We start from the raw sequence: 25,431 nt of genomic DNA, 5'->3' as shown, positions 1-25,431 counted from the left end.
TTCACTAGGTAACCGCTCACCACAGGGGCTTGGCTCCTAAGCTCTGGATTGGAGCAAGATGGCGGACGAAGTTTGTGTAAATTGTCACGCGCGATGCAAGCAAATAACTAGGTCAAACAGATCTTAATAACGGAGCTATGATTCTTTGACATTTTGGAATAAAAAACACAAGAACGAGCGAAATATGGGTATTTTAGATTTACCTCTCAACAAGTAAAATATGTCGTCTCGGAAGCTACGTCGTGTCCATGGGATACGACCTGAAATCGTGGAAAGACTCGCCAAACAGCGGATAGTTACGTGCAAGGTGAGTGGTGATTATAGGGAAGTAAATAAATGCGAAATAGGATTCCTACTCAGCTTGAAGTGGTGGTGGTGATGGTGGTGATGCTTAGTGCTGACAGTGATGATGATGATGATGATGATGATGATGATGATGATGATGATGATGATGATGATGACGATGGGAGATCTCTAAATCGCACACATCCAGAATTTGCGGCCGAAATATCCTATACACCCTTAAATGATGCTTTATATTCCGGATTATCTATTCTCAATATACAGAATCGGTAATAATTCCCTTAGTTGTCCATATCTCTTATACACTGTAACATGACATTTTACCCAAATATCCTATGAACCCTGTAATGGCCTCTGGTGATGATGATGATGATGATGATGATGATGATGATGATGATGATGATGATGATGATGATGATGATGATGATGATGATGGTATTTATAAGGGCAATGCACCCATTTCAATAAAAAAAAAATTATTGTTTGTAGTCACTCATGTGGCTGGCTCCAGTGTGAGTTTGTTGTAATTTATCTTGGGAACAAATACATGTAGGATGTGCTTCAGAAGAATGTCCTGGAGCTTCTCAAGTCCACTGGAACAAGCTACCAAGAGGTGTTAGAGATTCAGAGAGCTGTGAGTCAGTCGATTATCCCAAAGATGCAAACAGTATGTATCATTTATACAGAAAAATTGGAAACAATATTCAGACCATATTCATCCATCCATCTAATCAGTCAGTTAGGCGTTTGTTCATTCATTCATTCATTCATTCATTCATCCATTTGTTCATTTAATCAATCAATCAATCATTGAAGGCACCTCCTACAGTCTGTAAACACTCAAAATCAGAATATTCAGATACAGTCAAGCCCTTCTCACATTAGCCCCCTCCCTGTCCCTCCCATTACCTCATATATTAAGGAGCAGTTTGAAATTTAAATGAAACACGTGCGGTAGTTTGTAGATTGTAAACTTTGTAACTGGTGTATTGTTTAAAGTAAGTCAACATGTAAAAGCAAGATATAACGTACTATGCGAAAATATGGTTCACCGGTGCGGGTTCGAACCCCGGTCTCCTGCGTTCAAGGCAGACATGATAACCACTACACTACAGACAAACCTACAGTGACAGCGGACAAAATAGCACAGCTTATTCTTATTACATCACTAAGATCACGGAGAGTCTGATTTCACTTTTTTATTGTTTAAACTTAGTATGCCTCTGATAATTATTTTTTTCAGGCCTACTCTCTTCTTAAAAGATCAGAATATCAGCAGTCATTCTTCTCAACGTCACTTGATGATCTTGATGCACGGCTTCATGGAGGGCTGGCTTGTGGTACAATCACAGAGGTGACCTCAAGAGCTAGACAGGAATTTCTTTCTCCCTTCTCACATCAAAAAATAAATATTATTATTACAACCTACTATGAGTTGTTCCTAAATAAATCCTGTTTGAGGTCTCCAGCTGTTTACATTGTCTGTCCTAAGTCAGCAAAGTTTATAGTAAATGTGAATTGGTGTCAAACTGTTATGGAAAACCTAACGAAATATTGGGATTAAACCCTGTGATGAACTAACATACCCAACAGTTGTAGTTCTTATAAGTAATACTACTGCAGTGGTTACGTCAATCTACCAAAATGAGAGTTAAATACTGTGGCAATTAGTGGAAGTTAACCTTTACCTTGTAACCTTCTGCTCTGCCGCCTCGCACCCTTAGCACCTGAGCTTAACCAAGCAGCAGTTAATTCTCATTACCATAATTTTTGTCTTTACAATCATAGATAGCAGGACCAGCAGGTTGTGGCAAGACTCAGTTTTGTATCATGCTCAGTGTGCTGGCAGCCATGCCTCAGGACAGAGGGGGACTGGATGCCAATGTGATTTATATTGATACTGAGGCGGCTTTCAGTGCAACAAGGTTGGAGATCAATGCAATGTCTTATTTATCCCATAGATTGCAGATTACAGTCCAGTTCAGCTATAAAGACTGTTCTGCAGACTATCAATCCAGGCCTCAGGGCCAGGTTGCATAAAGCATCTTAAGATAAGTGGGAGTTTTCAGTGCACAATCATAGTCTACATTCTGAAGCATTTCTCTCAAGCACTATATTGGATCACTCAGGACCCCTACATTTTTGACAAACAGCCCTTTCACATTTATATGGAAATCACTACAATCTGACTTCAAGCATTTTATACAGCATGTATAATTTTGGGCTTTGAATTTCAGATACCACCTACTTTCATTTCTTTTGTCTTAGGCTGGTTGAAATTGCATCTAACCGGTTCCCAGACATTTTTAACTCAAAGGAGTCACTGGTGCAACTGTCAGAGAGGGTGCATGTTTATTGGGAATCAACATGCAGCTCATTATGGGAAAGGTAAGATAGAAATGTACTTAAATCAGGTAGCTATATATAGTATTGTAGTCTGGGTGGTGAAGGCATTTCAAGTGTGTGTGACCACACTCAATCTTATTGCTACACATTTTCTTACTTTAAGCTGTAAGTCATACTGACATACACTCAATGAAAGTAGATGGTACAACCGTCTTTTCTTTTTCTTGCAAGATTTTTTTTTTTTTTTTTGGGGGGGGGGGTGGGTGGGGGGCATAAGTGTGACTGCAAGTGTGAAAAAAAGGGTGTCCAAAAGTCTGGATTCTTGCAAGTGAGACATGCAAGGCAAGAGTTTCTTTAGAGTTTTCATTCAGGCAGTGAATGTTTTCAGGTAGTTTGGTTGAGGCTGTGTAGCGCTTATACTGTTGTAAAAGTCAATGTTATTGTCTGTAGGCTACAGAGGCTTGAAGAGGAAGTGATTTCTAAGCATGTGAAGCTCGTCATCTTGGACTCCATAGCATCACTTGTGAGAAAGGAGTTTGACAGCAGGGTCTCCAGAAACTTGAATGAAAGAACGGCACTTCTTTCCAAGGAGGCAGCAATTTTGAAGTAAGCAAGATGCTAGGTCGGTTATTTTTCTCCTAGGTGCAACACTGAAATGAATGGAGAAACCATCACAACAAATGGTGGAAGGTGACCCTTTAATCGACTATCATACAATCCAAGGAACGGATAGGGGAAGTAATACTCTAAATACACTGCACTACACTTCTTGTTAAAATACTGAAGGCCGTTTCCTTGTACCAGTCAATAGGGACCTTACGAATGCAAGACGGTGACGCCAACGAAAACGTCATTTGAAAGTATAACTTTAGTTCCTTTGTGCACTGCTAGGACCCAAATTGGTAGGAGTACCGTTCAAGTTAAGGAAGAGAATGAAAAATTCACTGTCGTGTGTTCACGTTCTCCACAAAACGTTAAATTGGGTCATTTCACGTTGTTGTTTTGCAGGAGACGACAAAGAAATGTACCAAAATGTAAAACGCACGTGCAGAGCGATTGTTTTTGCTCATTAAGCCTTTTGTGTTGTGCCGTTGACGTCGCCGTCGCCGTGGTGTTTTCGTAAGGTCCCTATTAGGGAGTTTTAGCAACGACGACGGCGACGTTAAAAAAACAGTAGGCTTAATAACCAAAACAACAACTCTGCACGTGCATTGCACTTTTTGGTACATTTCTTTTCCGGCACTGCATGAGCAGGACATGAAATTTCCTGATGGGACGTTTTACGTAAACACACGACGACGAATTTTTCTTTACTCTTTGTAAACTTGGGTGCGGTATCCAAGAAATGTCAAATGTAGGTGAAATTTCCTGGAGTAGAATTCTTGGAGACCGCACCCAAGTTTAGAAAGAAAAAGAAAAATTCTTCGTCGTGTGTTTACGTCCTCCATAAAACTTCCCGGCCATCAGGAAATTTCACGTCCAAGACGTGCAATGACGGCGAAGAAATGTACCAAAAGTGTAATGCACGTGCAGAGTTGTTGTTTTGGCTATTAAACCTAGTGCTTTTTTGGTTTTTGTTTTGTTTTGTTTTTTGACGTTCTCGTTCCTCTCGCCGTCGTCGTTCTTAAAGCTCCTTATATCAAAACGTAAATTATTGGGCCGATTTCGAGGGAGTAAGTTTCGGACAAATTTCTTGTGATTGAGGACAACTTTTTCAGTGACTGTCAGCGTAGGGCGGAATGAGATGAAATGCTTCAACTTACGCGGAATACAACACGACTGAGCTACTTGCCGCTGTGGGAATGTTCCTCGCTGCTGTAACATGTCTACCAAAAACCATCTCATTCATGGGTTTGCCAAAGTACTGTTTTGCCTAAAGAATAAGTAACAAATTTATTCTGATTGGTGCACTGTGAAATTTTCGGGCTTTAATTTTTTTGGATTTAGTATTTGTGTGAGTTTAAATGCGTCCCGCCGGGCAAAATTTTTGCTATCAGTGTAGGCGTCTACATTATTCCCGTGATTATAACAGAAGTTTCATTTTATGCGATGTAGAAATGCCGTAAAGGCCCCGTCCACAATGGTTTGTTTTTTATTCTTTTTTTTTCTTTCTATTTTAAACCGGCTTCACCTTCGCCAACACTGTTAGCAGATAAACCATCTAAAACACACGGAGCAATACGAAAACTTTAGCTCGAAAAGTGGAGAGTCTCGAGAACAGTTGTTACTGGTGCACGGCAAAAGCGCAGATAATTTTTGTTGCAGTTTGGCCTGCTGTTCAAACCGGCGCAAATGTTGAAAAGAAAAGTGATCGAAGACCCTGCTTTTCAAGAACGATAAAATGACAACGTTAGAAGAAGTACGAGTATCAGACCTCCATGAAGATGCGTTTTTACTGCGTTCATTGTGAATACCAAAAACAAGCGAATGAAAATCTTTTCGGAGAGGTCTTCGATTTTAAAGTAAAGCGAAAAAATACGAAGGTGTTAAAATGTTTAATTTATTTTGTTCATCCTTTCAGGTTCATTGCTGAGAGTTTCCATATTCCGGTAAGAAATTCACGACCAGGTTACATCAAGATAATTAAACGTTTTCTGCAAGTGTCATTCCCTGCGTTCTGGAGGATTTGCTTGCGTTATCCCAGTTTGTGTTTCTTGTACTCTTTAATCAGCTTTCGACCGTGTTATCCATGATTGCACACGATGAAATAATCCGGAGCGCAAGAAATGCTACTGCAACCAGGACCAGGCTCCGTCTTCATTAATTGTACAACCTTGTGCAACGTGCAACGTGTGCAACTGCCCTTTTAATGGATATAGAAGGGTACTGGTGATTTTTCTTGGGTGTTTCCTTTACTTAGCTTTGCAATTGGTTAAAAAGCCCTTCAGTGTGCAGCGAGTTGTGGAAAGACAAGGGATTTTTGGCCGCCTGTTCGTTACATGTTAGCACACAGAATGAATGGTCGTTCATTGTCGCTAACGCAATGTTGAGACGTTGCAGGGGCTTTTAATAGAACAGTTTTCAACTGAGTGTCGTAAAACCAAAACCCAAGTTATCACTCGAGCCAATCACAACACAACACAAACAACGCAATGAAACAATCAGAATTCGAAGCAAGTTTATGTAACCGGCACCAAGCGCGGGAAAACGCATGCGAGCAAGACACGATTGGTTTTAGTTTTGTTTCTTATTGGTTGTTGACAAAGTGGCGCGAGTTTTTTGGACCAATCACAGTAAAGCAAAGCCAAAGCAAATGTGTAAAACCAATCACAACATACATAAACAGCGTGATGGACCAATCAGAACTCGAAGCAAATGCATGTAACCGGCGCCAAACGCGGGAAAACGCGTGCGAGCGAGTCACGATTGTTTTTGGTTTTTACTTCTCATTGGTTGACAAAGTGGCGCGAGTTTTGCCAACCAATCACAGAGCGTAGTAAAGCAAAACCAAGGAAATGCGTAATTACTTTCAACACTCGATTTTGAAAACCGTTCTAAGCACTTCTTTTTGCCTTCAGTTTGGATGAGTTCAGAGGCTGGGAATTGGCTTTCCGTTTTTTAACTGAAGAGTGTGACACTCAAACACCTTTGGCCTAAATTCTACCTCATGTTTCAGACATGGTCGAGACAATCCAAATGACAGATGAGCAGCGAATTTGCACTCACCATTTTCCTCTCAAAGCAAATTGTGCAAAAGTTCATCTTTTGTGTGTTCGCTGGGCTGGCTTACTTTGATTTTTGCCTGCTGTTCTTAGTGGGGCTAAACGCTGAAAATTGGGCCCTTTTCGCACTCAACGAGGCGGGACAGTTTTTCCAAAAGTGTTTTTGCCGGCAGGGCCTGAAATGAGGAAGGAAATAGGTATTTCTGGAATTAATTGAAATATTACAGAACTATGTACTCACCACAAGACCGTTGATGTTATCAGTATTAACAAATTCGCTTACAAAAGGCATAGTTTATGCAAAAGGCAAATTTCACGTTGAGTAAATATTTTATTCTGAGAGTTTCCTTTCCTTCAAAATTTACCCCAGGTAGTCGTGACAAATCAAATCACCACACGTTTTGTTGGCGCGGGGTCTGGAGCGGGGAATGCCACGAATGGCAGCGAGGCTTTTCAGGACGTAGACGGCGCGGATGCTGAGCCAGAGGCGGAAGATGGCAGTCACGTGACTGCGGCATTGGGAAACACGTGGTCTCACGCAGTGAATACGCGCTTGATTGTGCAGTATTTGGACGAGAAGTTTCGTCAGGTTAAGCACTAATTTTGTTCTTTTTCCTTTTCATTTCATGATTTCTTGGGTTTTTTGTTTGTTTGTTTGTTTGTTTGTTTGTTTGTTTTGTTTTTTTTCAATATCATTTACGAAGAAGCTGAGTTATTCTGGGCTGTGTAAATTAATCTGTTGGCTGAAATGATTCCTTCAAGACAGGTTTTGATTTCCAAGTCACCAGTAGCTCCATTTGCTGCTTTTGTGTACACAATCCAAGCCGAAGGAATAGTTTTGGAACGAGAAACTACTTCTCATCGTGGTGAGTTATTTTTTTGTGAACAGTGACAACATTAATAAAAGGCAAATTTCTTAATCGAGTGCACATCATAGTTAGTAGCAGAGCACACCTAAATTCAGTTAGATGGACCAGTGATTGATTGAATAATACTTGGTTTTCTTTTTTGCTGTTGACATTCGTTTAGCCCGCCGACACTTCATTGTTACTTCTTGGCCTTTTTGTGAATAGTCGTTGTTCTGATTCTACTCCAAGAATGAGAATGGCCGATAAAACATGCACGAAAATGTCATTGGAAATATTCTCATTCGAGAATGGTTCTAAAACGAATACACTCCTTAGTTGCTTCTTGTTGCAGAAATCATCTACTCTGTGGCGCTAACGGCCATAATTCCGAGTTGGACTAGTACCCATTACGTCAAAAAAGAGCCACAGGCAATCCACACGGCTAGAGCTTTCCTGGTTTTTGCAGCCTGAAGCAGCAAGGAATATTTCTACTCCCCCTTCCCTCTTTCCATTTTACCTTCCCCCTCCCCTCCCCTTCTCGGTTTATTTCCCTCTTCTCATTCTACACTCTATTATTATCTGGAAGCAGAGCAGGCTTTTTGAAGGAAAGAGTTCCAAGTAAATTTAACAGTGTTGTGTACGAAAGTTCTGTTGTCTCTTTTACTGTTATTTTAATAGACCATATTCGTATTCTCGGTATTGAACTGGATCAAGCTTGCAATGGAGGCTCTTGCGGGGGAATATATTAGAAACTATTTGCATGTGAAAAGATTCCCCCGCATAAGCCTCGTGTGCAAGCTAGTTCCAGTTTAATACCGAGAATACGAATACGGTCTATTAAATCGCTCTCAATTTGCAATTTTTTTTTTTTTTTTTTTTTGTTCTCTTTTTTCCTAGAACATGGTGGAAACCCTTCCCTTCAGCCGATTCAAGTTCGTTCAGCGTTTTGACATAATGGAAACGTCCAAAAGCGTATGAGATGATTCAAAGACGGTCAGTTCTGCCCGCATTTTCCAGTTTTAACGTCACTGGTGGTCACCCCTTGACCGGCTAAGGACTGCAGCAATTTTACGACATTTAACCGATATTAGATTAAGTTTTCTATGTCGATATCGAATTTTGACGTTGGTCAAGGTTTATTTTGTGACGTCGTGGCAAGGGTAATATTAATAGGGAGCTTAAGCCACGACGAAGGCAACGGCAACGAAAACGTCACCCGAAAATATATCTTTATTTCATTTGTGCTACTTCGCGAATATTTCAACTCGCTCAACTTTTACAAAAATGGCGAACTATCCAGGAACCAAATTGGTAGGAGTGGCGTACAAGTTAAGAAAGAAAATGAAAAATTAACCGTCGTGCGTTCACGTTCTCCACAAAACCTTAAAGTTGGTCATTTCAAGTTGTTGTTTTGCAGAGGACGGCAAAGAAATGTACCAAAATGTAAAACGCACGTGCAAAGCGATTGTTTTCGCTCATTAAACCTACTGTTTTGCGGTGTTGTCGTTACCTTTGCCGTCTTTGTTGCTTAAGCTCCCTATTATGAAAAGGGGACCGCTCATGTCAGCCTTCTTTACTCTACGGACTCTCTACGGTGCGAACTGGTTTTTTATCGTTCAAAAACTACTTCCAAAGTTTCCAATATAGAAACAAAAGGTTGCATAGTTCTTTTTCCCTCTGCTCTCTGTTCTTTCTCCTGTCTTCTCTCTTTTCAATCATTCTGCTCCTTCTCAGGGCCATAAAACCCTTGATTCGGTGTCTTTTCGCGAAAAGCGCCTAAGTTTCAACAGCCTCCTTTTCAAAAAATCGGGAAGATATCTAGACTTTGAAATACGGTGTTTCAAAAGTTATCCAATATTGGTCAGACAAAAATGTTATCACGTTTCAATATAAGGCTTCAACAGGAACTGAAAACTATTTATGGTGGCCATGACTAATCTCGTACCCTGATCTCAGTTGGTTCGCTGGGTACGAGATTAGCCCATGACTACCTTAGGAGAAGGAGGGGTGTGGGTGGGTAGTTTTACGGTCAATCCGTTTTGGCAGGTCGTTTTGGATATGTTGCAAACGTTTGTATACAGGGACCTCGGCACGCAATGGGAAAATGCGTGGCATTGGTTTCTTTCGGATAAAATTTATATCGAACTAGACCAACCTCTTTCTCATTGAAGGGAAAGAGCTGGGATCGAGGTTGCGTGCTAGACGTCACTTTGTGAAAGTAATCGAGCTAAGCACCACGGGAGAAGCATAAAGCACTAATGTTCTACTGGTCCGGAGGAGGAGTAAAACAAAATACAAGAGAGCCATTATACTGTTTATCCTGCGTTTGAAACAATCTCGTACCCAGAGTCTTCAGGCTTTTTGGTCAGCGGGGCAACGCCGGGAAGACTCTTCGGAATTTCTTCGGAGCTTCCGATTGTGCCACGATCAGTGATGAAATTAATAATAATGATAATAATTTATTTTTATAGTGCCTATTCCTAAAAAGTCCACAAGCGCTTCACATCAAAATTGCCTATAAAAATTAAAATATAACTATAATAAATAAAAACTTAAAATTAATTCCCAATGTTCAAAAAAAAATTTTCTAATTTATCTCGACAATAAGCTTTCTTAAAAAGCCTTTCTTAAAGCTATCTACGGAATTGCACATCCTTAGCTCCAGTGGAAGGGCATCCCAAAGCTGGGGGACACATACAGAAAATGCCTTGAACCCGTGCGATTTTAAATTGTACGATTTTCTCTTCAGAAGTTGCATATTTCCTAATCTAAGGCTACGGCCAGGTATATAAGTCTAAACGTTCCTGAATTGGTAGCATCGGTTGGCTCGGGCTTCAGTTTTCGCGCGCAACAGCTATATAAGCTTCAACGCAAAATATTAAATAATAATAAGTAAATATTTTCATTGCTCTCAACAATTTTAAGTGTCTTAAGTGCCTACGCGCATTAAATAACGCAATTATAATTACGATCAGGAGAGCATATCCAAGGCTATCCGGTCACGCCCGATTCCCAAAGCTTAATGCGCGTATCGTTTGCTTTCACTCAGACGGTTACTAAGGTCCGTTACAGACTACTAATAAAGACTTTGTTCAGACTTCTTGGTGCCCAAGGAGCAATTAATCATTTCCCGGTTCGTTAATTTAATTTAGCGCCCGCCATTTTTGTTCATGATGCATCGCAGGGCCAGAGAGGCATGGGTAGAAAAGCGCGGGAATAACGGCTGGTGCCTAGGCACGGTGCCGAGATTTTAGCTCGAGCACCAAAAAAGGCTTCGTTCAGGATCAACTTTACTTTCGCGTGTCGCCCTCCCTCGCGCTCCTCGCTTTATTTCGCGCCCTCTATATTTTCACGCGCCTGCCACGCAGTCTAGTCTGAAGGTTGAAATGTTGCGTTCTTATGCTTCTTTGTTCTACGATGAAGGGAATACAAATTTTCATTTGTGGCACTTGGATGAGAGAAGACTTAGCCAAGGGGAACGAGTGAAGTGGGTAGGGCGTCGCTATAGAACGGATAGAAATCTAATTTTGTTGAGCCTTGGCAAAGTCTTTGGACTTTACAATACTTGTTTCCTGACCCACCTCTGCAATAAATGCGGTCTATCCTCTCCCCTTTAAGCTTCCTCTGCACAATACCGGTAAAGTTTCCTTGTCCTAATATACGAGTCCGCTGTTATTGAAAACACCCTATAACGGCCACATCTCTACAACAACTATTACTGTCACAGTGTCCGAAGATAACTGTTTCAACCCTATTGCTTGGCAAGTCCCCGTTATTTTTCTGAAAAAGCATTAGAATACCTTTCTCAGTCCCGGGGTAATTTACGGCGACAGGTATAGACACAGCTCAGGACGAAAACTTGGTCGCCCTGCCGTGGAATGAATTTTGGAAACAAAACCTTTCGTTCAAAACTAAGAGCCATTAATCTTCTCTTGTCAAACTTGCAAAATCAAAGCAAAACGGAGCGTTTCCTTTAATTACACCCTGAATAATGCATTTGTTCCCAATCTTATGATATTACCTGCGTGTTCCATCGACACGTGCGTGACACGTGCATACGTGCGCAAAGAGCAAAGTCCTGGTGATATGCAGGTGCGCGTGTGTGACGTCATAGGTTAGTGACGTCGTGTTGGCGTGGACCGGAAGCAAGCTTGTTTCGTCAAGCCTGTCTGTATCGCGCGTGCGACTCTGCACATATTGCTGTAGTATCGCAGGAAACAAGAAACTACTTGCGCTTTGTAATCAATCTTCTGAAAAGGAAACTGTACACGGAAATTCTTTGATGAGTGATTACCTGATAAGGCCAACATATGTTACTTTTGAGAGAGTCCAAATCGCAAGTTCAAATCTCCACAAAAATGTCTCATTTTCATATTGCAAAACTACAAACCCGAGACGTATAGCATGATGAACAGCACCAAACGAAGGTACTGCTCAGTAGCTTTCATTTGAATGGAAGGACAGTTTGACGGGTTCATAAGCATGGAGTTAAAAGTTGGAGGAGTGGTGGGTGATTAATTGGGGAGTGAAAAATTCTACCGGAATTACCGCGTTCAGCACATTGTAGGACCCTTTCAGCGACAAATTTAAAATGTAGTGAATTCCCAAGGTAGAGATATGTCCAACAATTACTGATCATTGGTCGCAGAATGAGAGGAAATACAGTTTTAAAGAACCGCACTGTTCAATCAGAGAAATGCGTTCAATTCATCAAGTGTATAGTGGACGGTGGTGGTGGGGGGGGGGGGTGTTGGTACATTTATGTAAGTGTGCTCTGGGAGTATGTGTTGAGTTTAATTTTCTCAGCAGTGTTCCTTCAGTCAGGCTACTGACCTGAACTGGGGGAGGGTATGCATTTTCTGTTCAGCGGCACAACCACCCCCTACCCCCCTCCCCCCTCTCCAACGGCCCTATGCTTTGAAAGTCAGTCGTTTATCTGCCGACTTGCGGTTAGCATCGCGGTTCAGATAAAACCCTCTGCTTATTTTCGTTTCGGATTGTCGTGGATTTTGAGGGAGGTTTTTCAACGGATTACGGAATTGCAATTTGTGCACTGATGTATACAGAAGTCACGTCTCGGCCTGTCGGTGCATTTCCATGTTGAAGAAAACACTGTTTTTAGACTCCTGGCAGCGCACTTTGGCGCTAATCAATTCAAATTTCCTTTGTGTTCATCACAAATTCAAAGAAACATTAAAAACATTAACCACAAAATAAATATTTGACATTCTTTGAATTGGTAATGTACTCGTTAAAGTTATGTTTGGGCGGTAATGTGATATATCGATACTCTGCCGGTTTCTAAGGTTTCATAACGACGAACAAACGATGTCCAAAAACTTTTCAGGAGTTGCAAGCCCATCCGCCACCATCTTTGTCCTTCATCGCGTCGAAATTTGAAGCCATTTCCTACTCTAATGCCAAAGGTTTTATTTGCAAAACCCATTTCCTTCATTCGCTAGAAAATTGCTTTTTTAATGCAATGCTACTTGACAAGTTGTTTTTTAAAGTTCCCCGGTCTGGGACAAACAAAGGGCCTTTTTAATAGCTTGACCTTTCATATCGTTGGCGGCCTTTATGGCTCCGAATTGTCTGTATTTTGGCACACCCATCTCATTTATAAATAGCGAAAACGCAACTAAATGGAAAACGCGGTGCTGGCGTCTTTTTACAACAAACGCAATTTATTGTAAGCGCACAACAAAAGAGGTCTCCCAATCTGGGGAGCTAATATCGAAGTTGTTAAGTCTGATATTGCCCCGGGGATATTGCATGCCTATCTTTATATCATCTCGGCACAGGGAAATAAATGATCGTATATGAACTGGAAGTGGTAAATGTTTGTAATCAAGTGGTCTTGATCGGAAAGCTCGAGAAATGCAGAAATGTCAATCCTTGCGCAATTTGTCACACCTATCAAACGTATGTTTGTTTGCCTTTTAGAGCACTAAACAGCTTTTTATAACCAATACCGCTCTAATTCACACACAATTGTGTATCCAGGTGAGAAGGCACAACAACAGTGTTGTTGTTTGAGGAAACAAGGTTAATAAAATTAAGCCAGATTTGCGTGGAAATAAATCGTTCCTTTATGAGTTATCAGATCCCAGAACCTCCTTGAAAACCACTTTGTGAAGGAGCTTAATTTCTGGTAAAATATTGATTGATAAATGATAATAGATCAACGATGTATGTTTCTGATCTGCCATAAAAACGTAAGAAGGTTAATTTTAAAATTAATTTCCTTACCGGCAGTCGGGTCTTTGTTGCAAAATCATCATATTAGCAAAATAATTATCAGCGTCTCTCGATATTGCCTGAGGGCGATGTATTATTTTTAATTTTGCTTCATTGCATTTTGACAAACCGGCCTCAGCATGTTCAAAGGCTCGCAGGAACAAACAGAAAAAAATAGCTGAAACCAAGCTGAAACGTTTTAATTAATCTTTTACGATCGAAAACCTCCATGATTTGATGAGGGCCCCCTATTCCAGGCCCCAGTTCAGTTCAAAGGGCGGATAATTTTATCCACTGGATAGTTCGCTATCCGGCAGAAAAAATGCGTGCAAGATTTTCACGATAGTCCTATAATTTGTGAATAGAGTAGAAGCATATGTCAAATTTAAGAATGGGATTGTGAGGAAAACTTGCCAAAAGCATTGGCTGGAGTACATTTGCTCCTCTGGATAGTGACTTATCCAGTGGATATAGTTATCTGCTCTTTAAACGACTGGGGCCAGAAGGGAGATGTATTTTATAGCGGCGCTCGCGTAGGAATGATTTAGATTCGGGCGATTTTGGCCTAAAATAAGGTGTATTTTAATTTGTTATAGGGCATACAGTTCGGCTGTTTTGGCCCGAGACTGGATGGGTATACGTAGAAAAGCCCCACGTGTCCACACCCTTGTCCTTTTTCACAGACAATTTTACTATTTCCAAACAGAGCAAAGATCTTACAGACTACTATTCCTTTGCCATTTCAAAACACCTGTAAAAACATGCGTGTTTTTGCTGAACGTTTACCTATGACCTGGGAGACCACTTTGCACTTTAATATGATTACGCAATCAAAACACAAGGATTGCGACGCAGTAATATGATTTGGACGGAATTCAATGTCTCAGCTTATGTGATCGAACAAGTGAAAGGACATCTGCTTGCAAAAGTTTCCTTTTTCCGTTGCATGATGTCCAGTGCAGTCGGAATCAGCAAAATAAACGCGTTTCCAGTGTTTTTAAAAACTGACAAAGCAGACCGTATCAGAAAACATAACCTCTTATCCTCTTACTTTTGAATTTCGATGCTCTCTCGGCTGATTGGGTCATGTTTCATCTTGTTCTCGTATTTTTGTTGTTGTTGTTGTTGTTGTTTTGACTTGTATCCATTTAGCTGGTGTTGATCATGAATCGCAGCCTTGGATCTTTGCCGTAACCTTATTATATATCCCACTCGATATAAAATCCACTTCGTTTACAAATGAGATGAATCACTTCTTATCTAAATTCTTACCGCACAAATTGACATCTAGAACCTCGCAAAAACGCCAAAGCTGACAGGTCGCGAGAAAGGGGTGAAAAATTTCAACGAGTGTCCAAATCTAATTTGGATCATTTTACAGTGGAACCTTGATTTTACGATATGGCAAGAGGACAGCAAAGTCATATTCGTTGTAAACGAACTCCCGTTTTATAAATAACTTTTTCCGGGACACAGAATGTTAATCGTTAAATCGGAAATATCGTTAGATCGACGATCGTAAAATCGGGTTTTCCACTGTATTGGTTTGGTGAAGGAGTTGTTAGGTCCTGGCGTGGGATGGGGGTGGGGGTCTCCCCAATATAAGCTGGTATAGGTATGTCCGGCGCCAAAGTGTATTATTTTTGAGTCGTTTTGAAGTAGGGTATAGATTTTATGCTGAAAGTCTAAAAACGGGTATGGATTTTACAGAAATCTGCAGAAATGAGTATGGAATCTAGAAATCAGGTCTGAAAACGGGTAATCATAAGAATTTTACTGGCCCAGGAAAAGGGAACCAAAAAATTACATATTTTGTTCTGTAATAGGGTAACTAGACTTGCTTACAAGTCGAGCTTAAAGAGCGCGAAGCGCGATCGTCAGAGCTCGATTCAATGAGAAGCGAGCGAGCGACTATAGGGTAACCAAAACTTCGAACGAGTACCACCCCCCCCCCCCCCACCCCCGGGTATGTATTGACTCAGCAGAAGGGGCGAGACAAATTTGGCCTTCAAGCCCTTGAGACATTTCGCATTATTTTTCTGTGTGTGTAGTTTCCGTCTTGTATTAAAACCACACAGAAAATATTCTTGAGGTCGTTGTTTCACTCAGCAATGCCGATTATCGAGCGCGACAGTTGGATTTTTTTCCGGATAGGTACTTTCGGAACAGTTGGCAGCTCCCAGTTTTGTCGTTGAAAATAGCAATCAGATTAATGAATGAAAAGGGTTTTTTCCCGGTTTGTCAGTCCACTTTCTTGGCCTATCTCCCTATTTGCAATGATTGTTCAAAAATTTAAAGTAAACAGAAATTAAGCTAGGGCAAAATTTATAAACCATCAAATCTGTAGCCGGAATGTTACATTTGCAAGCCGGTTACGTATGCCTTGTTGCGACACGTGTTATGTACTTGAGGTACGTAAAAAAAACCTTATACCCTCATATTATACCTTTTGAATCTTGTATAATGGTGAATAGAATATTAAAGAACGAAACTTGCCTTTTATTAAATATCAGTGGGCGTAATGATAAAACAATATTCATGTTTAATTTTAACCTTTTGTTCCTGTGAATACATTTTCACGACAGTCTTTTTGAGTGAGTCACAAAAGTTTATAAAACATTTATAAAATACGCCCTATAAGAAGTGTTTAAAGGGTATCGAATACACAACACAAGTAATAAACTTGTCGGTTCTTGAACTGATTTATATAAAATCTCTTCGCGTTGTTTTTTATGTTTTATTATTATTATTACCGGCGAAACCAAAGTGGTCACATAGAACATTTAATCAGACGGAACAAGTCATCGCGTAGAAACTCTTTTTGTCATATGTTGTGTTCGGTAAAACTGATTTGCATGCATACATAGTCTAGACGTTGACTTTTTACATAGGCATCAAAGAATATCTAATTTGTAATGAAAAGAATTGCGTGCTCTAGTGTATTTGACAGACCAAAGAGATATACTGACCACATATTGTTGGTGATGATATTCAAATGTATAGTGTTACACAAAAGTTGCCAAGTGAAACTATTCAATTAGGTTCTTTAATCGCTGTGCAGGAGAGGAAAAAGAAACAATGCTATTATAAGGCGTAATAACGAATTCCCCTACTAAAAATATTGCAGCCACAAAAACTTGAGAGTTTTAAAGTGCTTGGAATTCAAATCAAATCTTACTCCATTAAATTATTTAATTTAATTTTTGCTTTCTCCCCGCGCGCGAATTTTCGTTTTTAAAAAAGGACTCGACGGAACTATTATCTATCAAAGAACCAAGGATTTCATTTGCTGTGTGTGTTTTTTTGGATTAAACAAAGTAAATATCTCTCTATGTAAATAAGCTAATATTTCTTGTTAAAAATAATCCCTGTATTAGCTTCGGCTACGTGACATTACAACTGACCGGAAAACCGCAGTGCCACGAAAACCGGAAACGAGACAGTACCTACCTCCGCAAACGGTTCGCTTCCGCTGTTTTTGCGAGAGAGATTCGAAGAAAGTTCCACATTTTACGAGCGAAAATTACTTCCCTGATGATATTTGGAATCTTAAATTCACGACCGGCACATTATGATATGCGCTTAAAATGCGAAAATAAGCTTTTTGACAGTAAACAAAATACCGTAACGAATGAGCGACTACTTACTGAGGTGGAAATTAATTACTGCTTTCTGGCTTGTTTATGCAGATTTTGGCAATAAACCTTTATTTTGGGCGAATGTTGCCCGAAGCAAGATTCATTAATGGTTTTGGAAGTTTCAATTCGCCGCGATCTGTGTGCATCGTTGGCGAGCTTTCAGGCTGAAAGCTTTCTAAATCCGTAGAAATCCAATATTCGGAAAACGAGTTTGGGTTTCAACTGGTTTACCGATATCGCTTCGTTTGGGTAACACCCTATCAAAGTACATGACGTTATTGCAAAATCGGCAGAATCTAGAAATCAAATCTACGTGCAGACGTCCAAATCCTTTCTTCCTGCGATCTATTTTTCAAGGCAGTTGCGGCGGCACACCGCCTAATCGAAACTGAAATGAGATGTGCCTAATCAATCGCGACGGAAGTGCTGCTTATAAACAAACGCAACCTCGAAGAATAAACCTCACAAAACGGTTGCTGATTATCTTGTCAGAGTCTGTTATTTTACTGTCTGTCAGCAGTGCTACCCTGCTATGCCCGATAAAAGATGCTTCATCTCAAATCCCTCTCTGATTTCAAGCAAACCCCGAGGCGATGAAACGACAGCCACCACGCGATTGGCTGAACGCTGAAAGTATCATTCGATATTCGTTTGTCCACCCCGCCGTTGGCATGAATTCAATGGAGGGCTTCACGCATGCAAAATTTGTAAACTGAAACGTTTTGAGCGACTCTTGTGAAAAACGAGCCGCTCGATGCCTGGCATTTTCGTCGCCAAATTCGGCCGTGATGTTATTGCACAAGCTAGTGTCTTGTGTCTTTAAACACAACACAAATCCGTTACGCCCCCTTCCCAAACTCACCAACACACAGGAAAACACAAAGTCATTTACAAATTTAGAGGAACCTTTATTGAATTGCTTTCCAAAAGACCGTCCCTATCTTCACAAACTCGTTTTTTTCTTTTTGAATCAGTGCTCACAACGCTCGCTCCCAACCTATGAACTGTCGAATATAAATTATCTACGTTTAAATTACGACCAAGTAAATACGGCGATATATTAAAGAATTACTCTCTTCTACCTAACTGTAACAAAAATTATGGATTTGATTCGAAATTCGGTAACAAAATAGCACTTATCGCTTGGTATTATAAGTTAAATAAATAATATATTAAATAGATAGGAATTGAGGGAGGTAGACGTGGAAAAAACCATATAATTTTAGCTTCCATTATTCACAGCTTTACAATATACAGTGGTAATTATTTGACCAAATATAAAAACGTGTATGAAAAAAACTTACACTTAGGAATGTCGTGTTTTACACTAGCAACAATCCCGTCGATAATTTTCTTTTTGTTTTGTTCGATAAATAGCTATAGGACCTCTAGAAACTGCTCAACGCATATAAATCTGTGCTTAAGTCCCGATCATAAAAATATGGTTAATTATATAATATAATATATATATTCTTGACTTGAAAATAACAACTGATTCTCCAGCGTTTTGTTGACTCGATCAGTCTTTTTAAATGGCTAAATTACAAATCTTGTGTACAAACGTCAAACCAGTAAAGGCAATTATTTTACAAACTCAATCAGGCAGAGAGATTCTGTTGAACACAGGCAGACGTCGACTTCGGTTTGCCAGCGCGTCGTACGAATCCGGCGGGGTTGGGGGCAGATCAGCATCGTCTTCGTCGAGTTCATCATCTTCATTCAATTCCAGTCCAGGCGAAAACACACCGGGTGGAGTGCCCATGGTTGGGGATAACACGGGGGAAAAATCCTGGGCTTGAGATGGGAAGGTAAAGACGTTATTCGAAGCTGGAGACGGGATTGGAAGTGGGCTCTGTATAGGACTCCCCAGCGGGCTGTCGTCGTTGTAGAATGAAAGCGGCGAAGGAGAAGGAGGCGTAAGCGAGTTTGCCATTGGCGAAGTTGGCTCTGTTAGCGGTGGAGAAGGTGGCCCGATAAGCGGCGATGGAGGCGACATTCGCGAACCATTCATCATCATTTGAGCGGCTCTTCGTTCCTCAGCATTATGAATAAAGTGGCACCTCGGTCCATACGGGCAGAATCCGATGGTGTGAAAAGTTCGGCACAACTCCGTTTTGTACTTTGGATGGCGACTAAGCGAGCGCAGTTCGTGAACTCCGTGCGCGAATTGACACTTATCTCCGTATTTGCAAGTCCCGTTTTCCTCGAAAGGACGGCAAAGTTCAGTTTTGTAGCGACTAGAGTTTGAACTTGATCGTCTCCGCTCCTCTTCGGCACTCAAACTCAATGAGCGCTCTCGTTTGTTTGGCGAACCAGTGAGCGTGATCAGATTCGGCGAAGAGCGAGAACTCGAAACAGAGCTTGAATGTCTTCTTGGTTGGCCGATTGGTAAAGGCTTTCGCTCGGTCCTCTGTCTTTGGTCAAAGGCTAAACCAAGGTTTCTGTTATTCTGAAAAGGAGAAATGATTAACATGTTTACGTGAGATCATAGCGTCCAAAAGACTCCAAAATTGCCCTTAATCACCTCGCACAAAGAACTCTACTTTAGAGACATCGCGAAATGAATAGATGTGATTGTTTTCGCGCACAAGAAAGCGACACGATAGAATATTACCTTGTAAAGAACATCGTTTACATCATAGAACGCCGACACAAGGGCTGTGGACATCCTGCCACCTCGAAGAGTCTAAATAGACTAGAGGTTCCCGTAGCTTCGATTGCCTTTTTGCTTACCAGCGATTTGCTGAACTGAGATAACACACGAATATAAAATGCAAACGTGAGAGGTGTGTCATCCTAGTGTCAAAAAGATAATGATTTCTATGGCAACATAATTACCATATACCACGTGGTAGGGGTTTTGGGTTTGTGGCTTGCGACGCGATGGCTACCTTGCAAAGTGTTCGGAACATTTGCGGCGGCGCTTCGAACAAGTTACTGAGGTAACACACCACATTTTGCAAATTTGGAGGCACAGCAATGTGCTCATCGAGTTAAATAAACGAGATCAGCGAGCAGACATGCAAGACATCCTTTTCCTTGTCCCTTTGTTTACAGAAGCCAATAAATGTTCTATTTGCGTCATCATTCACAGTATGAACACTGATTGGCTCCTGCGACTAGATTGTCAATCAAAAAATAACATTCGAAAGTGAAACAAACAAGCGTCTGCAACGACCACAGAAAAGTTTCTTTCCTTGGAGCGTGCACAGAAATGTAAATTGTCCATTTCGTGATCAAAAGCTCTGTTGAAATGAACATCATATTGAATTCTTTCACGCGATGTTTTGCTGCTGAAGCGGAGCGGAAGAAACAAAGAAAACGTCGCCTTCCAAAGCTAGCGATGATCTGGTCTTTTGACATGTGATCCGAAATCCACGCAGACAGAAAAGTGGAGCTGTCAGGGCTTTAATAAAAACAAACAGAACCTTTCTCGTTCCTTGAGGCTTGCTTTAAAAAGGTTAAACCGAACTTTCGTGCCTTTTGTAAGAGTTAGATACCTCTCTGCACCTCGAACAAAGCTTCTTTCATTCACGCACGGTTTCTCATTCGATTTTTTTTTTCGCTGAATTGTCATTGCAATGGTATGGAATTTGAATCCCGCAGTTACTTAAAATAGAAGTGATTTTGCTGGTTATTGTTCGGCGTGTCAAACTACCTTCTCAAAACAAAGTGAAAAAGCGATTAAGCAGACTTTAAGCCAATCAGGGCAGAGGCAATGTGTCAAAACATTAAGCTATTTGATAGCAGAAGTAAAAACAATTAAAGACAATGCCCCGCGAGCTGCCTTGTGTATTTATTCACCGAGTGTAACGAAATTCTTTCTCGCCACATAGTCAAATCGAATTAAAACGTCCGTCGTTAAGATAATCGGAGGCTTGAGCGCTCTACGGCGAAACTGTCGGCAATTTCTTGTAGAAAATATCGGCCTTGCTTCCCGGAGACGAAGGCCGTTTGAGGTGAAATACGATCTCCGGAAAAGCGATAATTTGATTTTGTTACCGCGACACGAAAAACGTAGAAAGCGATAAGACGTTGACTTATGGCGTCAGACTGCGCCATGGTGCTTGTGATTGTTTTCTTTGCATACATTCACGTTCCAAATTGTTATCAAAACAGACGGGAAACAAAACAGCCAAGAAATAAAGACGTCAAAAACCACGAAACGGGCCCGAAATAACCACATCGCATGCAGCGCATTCTTCGTATATTGGCTGAGAGTCCATTCTTTCTCACTATTGGGTATGTTTTGAATTCGAAACTTCAAAACATGGAAAAAACTTAAGATGCGTAACAGTTTATCGGCTTAAAAATTTCCATGCAATTATTAAAGTTGTCCAATGCCAATCTGATAAGTGCGCAAATTGGTGAAGTGATTCTTCCCAAGCAATCCCTCGGCGTTCTTTACAACAGTGGACTAGCGCGACGAAAGCTAATTCCAATTTACCGAAGCACGGGAATATTCCGTTGCAGAAAAACACGGAAAGTTCGTGTAACAACTTTCTATCATGCATATCAATTTCTCAAAGAACGCCCACTCAGCTCACTGTACTCAGACTATAAAAACAAACACACGAAGGCGGGGGGAGGAGTTACGACATCACAGACAAATTTACCGCGCATGCACTGTGTGAATAGGGGGGGGGGCTGGGTAAGGAGCTCTCCCCCTACCCTTCCCCCTCCCGCTTACCTCACTCTTCTCTTTCGACTTTCGACGAAATGCATCTTTACGTTTCTCCCGGCCCTTCCGATGGCCGTCAACTGGACTAGCGCAAGGGACCTTTAGCTACGACGATGACGAGTACGGCCGCCAACGAGAACATCGCAAAACAATAGATTTAATTAGCAAAACACTGGCTCTGCACGTGCGTTTTACACTGTGGTAGATTTCTTATATGTCCTTTCTTTACCGTCCACTGCAAAACAACAACGTGAAAGGACCAAATCCAAGGTTTTATGAAGAACGTGAACACACCAGGATGAATTTCCTTTCTGTTTGTGAACTTGAAAGCAGCATCTAGCTAGCAGAAACCCAGCTAGTAATGGGAAAACATTATGCAAATTAAATGAGTTGGACCAACGTAAGTTCCGTTGGTCTGTTGTAAGCTTATTTGCTTTTTAGCATTAATTTTCGCTTAATGGTTTCCTTAACAGCGGAGTTGCTGTTCGCTATATTAGCCACGTAAAATTTTTGTTAACATGGCAATTAGTATCCATGGCAACGCCAACCTGTGTTCTAGTTCAACTGTTTATACAATATTTTGCGCCGAAGAAAAGAATGCCCGGCAACCTTCAAAAAAAGCGCCAGCAAGTTTATCAAAAAACAAAATTATGCAGGGCGTATTCCAAAGTACTGTTCAATTTTACAAGAATTGTTTCATTTAAACGTTCATGTATATCTAGTTTAAAGTGCCCCTAACCCTTCAATTTGTTTTCTTTTGGTAGATTTCCATATCTTTCAAGAACTCATTTTCGAAAATAATTTTGAGAAATATTGAATCCTGTTTTTTTTTTTTATGAGCGCTAGAAGAGAAGGCAGTCTTGTCGATATTTTCACCTATCGTTCGCATTAGTCCCCCACTCGGCCAAATATGGAGCGTGACGTAAGAAAAGGACATCGTGCAAAAATATCCGAAGATTCGCGGTAATGCTTCAATTGTAAACAGAGAAAATGGTTGAAAAATGTGTGGTTTTTGGATGCAGCAACTCTCGAAATGTAGAGAAAGGAATCAGCATGCATAAGATTCCTTCTGAATCCTTCTGGGGTCCTTTTCTTACGTCACAGCTAAGAAAGTGTCAAATATCGGACGCTTCTCATTGGCTCGTTCCTAATGAGCCCACGAGACAAAAATTTGTCCAGCGGGGCTTAAAGCGCGCAAAAATTTAAAAATCTTAGTAACTTTTAGCGCTCGTAAAATAAAAAGGATTCAATATTTCTAAACAAATGTTTTCGAAAATGAGTTCTTCACAGATATGGAAATCTACCAAAAGAAAACAAATTGAAGGGTTAGGGGCACTTTAAAGTTCTCCGAGAACCACTTTCATCACCTGCGTTATTAAATAAATTCAGTTTAAAGTAACCGGATGTAAGTTAATATAAGTTAAGCTAGAACGTCTTTACATACTAAATACCACCATGACCTATTTTACCAAGGTTAGCTAGTTTATTGCCGTGAAGAAAGTCATCAGTTTCGAATATCATTAGTTTTAAGGTGGAAGTACACATATTTTAGTGCGTCACGCAACGCTCCTTCCCACTGGAGGTTAGTGGGGAGGAGCGTTGCGTGACGACACTAAAAACGGCTGCGAAGGAGACTAGGGTACACATGAATTTGGATGGAATTTTCAGAGGTTTAAGTAAGGTATAGAAGAAAGAAAATGATTTTTGGAACACTATCAGACAGTTGATACCCACGCAAGAGCACCCCAGGTTGCTAGTGGACTAACTTGGTATCCGTCTATTAATTATTAACTACAAATTCTAATTTTAAAACTTCACTAAATCTTCAATATTTCTTATTTCTCTTAATTTTACTCCTCTTTTGAGAAAAACTATCTCCTCCCAAATGTACCTAAAAGTCACCCGAAAATTTACAAAATACCCCAAAGCATTGATTTGTCTAATGAGCATAGGGTTTTTGTATTTCTTGAAACGCGAACGAGATATTTCGGTTAAACTGAATTTAAGCGGCGTGAAAACGGCTTTCATGTAGACCCCCGCCTTAACCCAAGAAGGGGTGGGGAATACTCCCTTATTTGGCCGAGAGGGGGACGTGCGGGCGCTGGACAGGGTATATATGGTGTGTGTCCTCTCTGTCCTGTTCAGGGTCTGATCTTGATCAGGTCTGATTCTGTCCTAAACAGGGTGTGGTTGCACAACTGTCGTGGTAGTATCAACAGGGTCAAAAAATCGAGGGTGGTGTACTATAGAGAGTAGGTATTTTTGGATATTTTTTTGTCCTAGAGGATAAAGGTTATAAATTTAAACCCTCAACGGCACCCCGGCTTATACCCTATACCCTACATAACGGACGGATGTACCAGCTACACATTTCATTCTACCTGCGAAACTAGACATATTACTCATCATATAGACTGTAACTCTAAAAACGTTATTTACATGGTACACTGCAACCGCTGCCACAAACAATACACAGGAGAAACAAAACGACGACTTAACGACCGTTTTAACGAACACCGTAGACCAGTCGACAAACAAACAAACATTTCCAAACCCGGGTTCCAAACCCACCACAGTTTCAGAACATTTTCTTTCTCACGACCATAACGCTTCTGACATGCTACTAATTCCTCTCGAACTCATCAAATCTAATCGTGACAGTGTACGCAAAGCTAGAGAGGCATACCTCATCGACTATCAAACTATTGAACCCTTAGGTCTTAATAGGAGAGATGAGACATGAACATTTTTCCCGTCTTTCATCTTCCTAAGTTATGTAATTAACTCGTATTTTGTTTTCGTCTACCACGTTGCAACGTTAGCTTATACCTATTTACCAACTGTATTTTCAAATTTCAAATTGTAACGTTTTTGTTTATGTAACTTTAGCCTTTTTTCAGGTATCTATTTTAACTGTTTAAAATTGTACCGTATCTTGCCACAGGGTCAGTCTCAAACATACCCTGAAGAAGAAAGGCTGTGCCTTTCGAAATATTGGAAAATATACTTCCCTAACCGTGAAATCAGCCTTGCTCTTTTTTTAGATTATTTGCTTTACAATTTTTTTGCTGATTAGATCCTTCACTACAGGATCCGGTACTTTTATTTTGTCACGGTGGTCCTTGCAAACACAGTTTATCACTGGCTTTTACTATACCCTTTACCCTATACCCACCTGATTGTGCCGCCCCTAGCCCCTAGGGAATGGCTTTTCAGCCGTTTTGTCTGAACATGGGGTGATAGATTTTAACATGGGCTCCTGATTTGAACCATTATAGCTCATTATGGTCAGGATTCGGACACGGGTATGGATTTTTAGACTCATGCCAGAAAACGGGCATGAATTTCAGTGAGTGACCGGGTCTGGAAAGGTGTATCGAAAAGGTACGTATTTTTGATTTGCTACTGCGCATACATTCTGCGCCTCTTGGGATGGTCCGACTGAAGTCACTGAAGTCGGGTTTCGTAATATAAACAGAGAAATTTTTGCACGGTTTTAACCGACGCGGGAATAACAGATTTCGCAAGAGTTAGTGGAACCTAAAAAGAAAATTAGGGGTAACCACGTGCATGTTTTTTTTCAAAGATAATTAAGCTTTAATTTGGTTGAAAAAAAAACTGCCATACATTGATTTGTATTTTACAGTTTTTTACATGTTTTAGAATTATTCTTGCTTAATTCCCGGGTTAATTATCTCAATCTAAATGCGTCGTTC

The 25,431-nt window shown here is 40.6% G+C and overlaps 2 protein-coding genes across 3 annotated transcripts; one reads left to right on the top strand and one right to left on the bottom strand.

Moving 5' to 3' along the window:
- Positions 1-19: 19 nt before the first annotated feature.
- Positions 20-8,276, top strand: LOC146450621 (DNA repair protein RAD51 homolog 2-like). 2 transcript variants are annotated; one of them, XM_085100201.1, is made up of 10 exons: positions 20-307; positions 857-970; positions 1,547-1,657; positions 2,092-2,228; positions 2,572-2,691; positions 3,100-3,255; positions 5,171-5,198; positions 6,682-6,900; positions 7,074-7,177; positions 8,057-8,276. In XM_085100201.1, coding segments are annotated over exons 1-10 (1,077 nt in total). In that variant the 5' UTR covers positions 20-220; the 3' UTR covers positions 8,058-8,276. The 2 variants fall into 2 exon arrangements, with proteins under 2 accessions (XP_084956327.1, XP_084956326.1); XM_085100200.1 differs by having other exon boundaries at positions 24-307; positions 7,078-7,177.
- Positions 8,277-17,921: 9,645 nt separating this feature from the next.
- On the bottom strand, positions 17,922-20,067 carry LOC146450620 (mRNA decay activator protein ZFP36L1-like). The gene is made up of 2 exons (XM_085100202.1): positions 19,649-20,067; positions 17,922-19,483 (listed from the first exon to the last, which is right to left on the bottom strand). The coding sequence occupies exons 1-2, from the start codon at positions 19,700-19,702 to the stop codon at positions 18,629-18,631; spliced, it is 909 nt and encodes a 302-aa protein (XP_084956328.1). The 5' UTR covers positions 19,703-20,067; the 3' UTR covers positions 17,922-18,628.
- Positions 20,068-25,431: the final 5,364 nt, after the last annotated feature.

This window comes from Pavona decussata, unplaced genomic scaffold, assembly GCF_977016875.1.
Source record: "Pavona decussata unplaced genomic scaffold, jaPavDecu1.1 SCAFFOLD_438, whole genome shotgun sequence".
In the NCBI taxonomy this organism is placed as follows: domain Eukaryota; kingdom Metazoa; phylum Cnidaria; class Anthozoa; order Scleractinia; family Agariciidae; genus Pavona; species Pavona decussata.
Note: the sequence above shows the minus strand (reverse complement) of the source record. Positions and strands in the feature narration are given on the sequence as shown.

What these genes read in the sequence shown, in the direction of transcription:
- LOC146450620 (XM_085100202.1), bottom strand. Translation starts at nt 19,702, where the DNA reads ATGTCCACAGCCCTTGTGTCGGCGTTCTATGATGTAAACGATGTTCTT. An exon ending in TAAACGATGTTCTTTACAAG is followed by an intron (nt 19,484 to 19,648) that starts GTAATATTCTAT and finishes TCTCCTTTTCAG; the next exon opens with AATAACAGAAACCTTGGTTT.
- LOC146450621 (XM_085100200.1), top strand. Translation starts at nt 221, where the DNA reads ATGTCGTCTCGGAAGCTACGTCGTGTCCATGGGATACGACCTGAAATC. An exon ending in GCGGCTTTCAGTGCAACAAG is followed by an intron (nt 2,229 to 2,571) that starts GTTGGAGATCAA and finishes CTTTTGTCTTAG; the next exon opens with GCTGGTTGAAATTGCATCTA. An exon ending in TGCAGCTCATTATGGGAAAG is followed by an intron (nt 2,692 to 3,099) that starts GTAAGATAGAAA and finishes TATTGTCTGTAG; the next exon opens with GCTACAGAGGCTTGAAGAGG.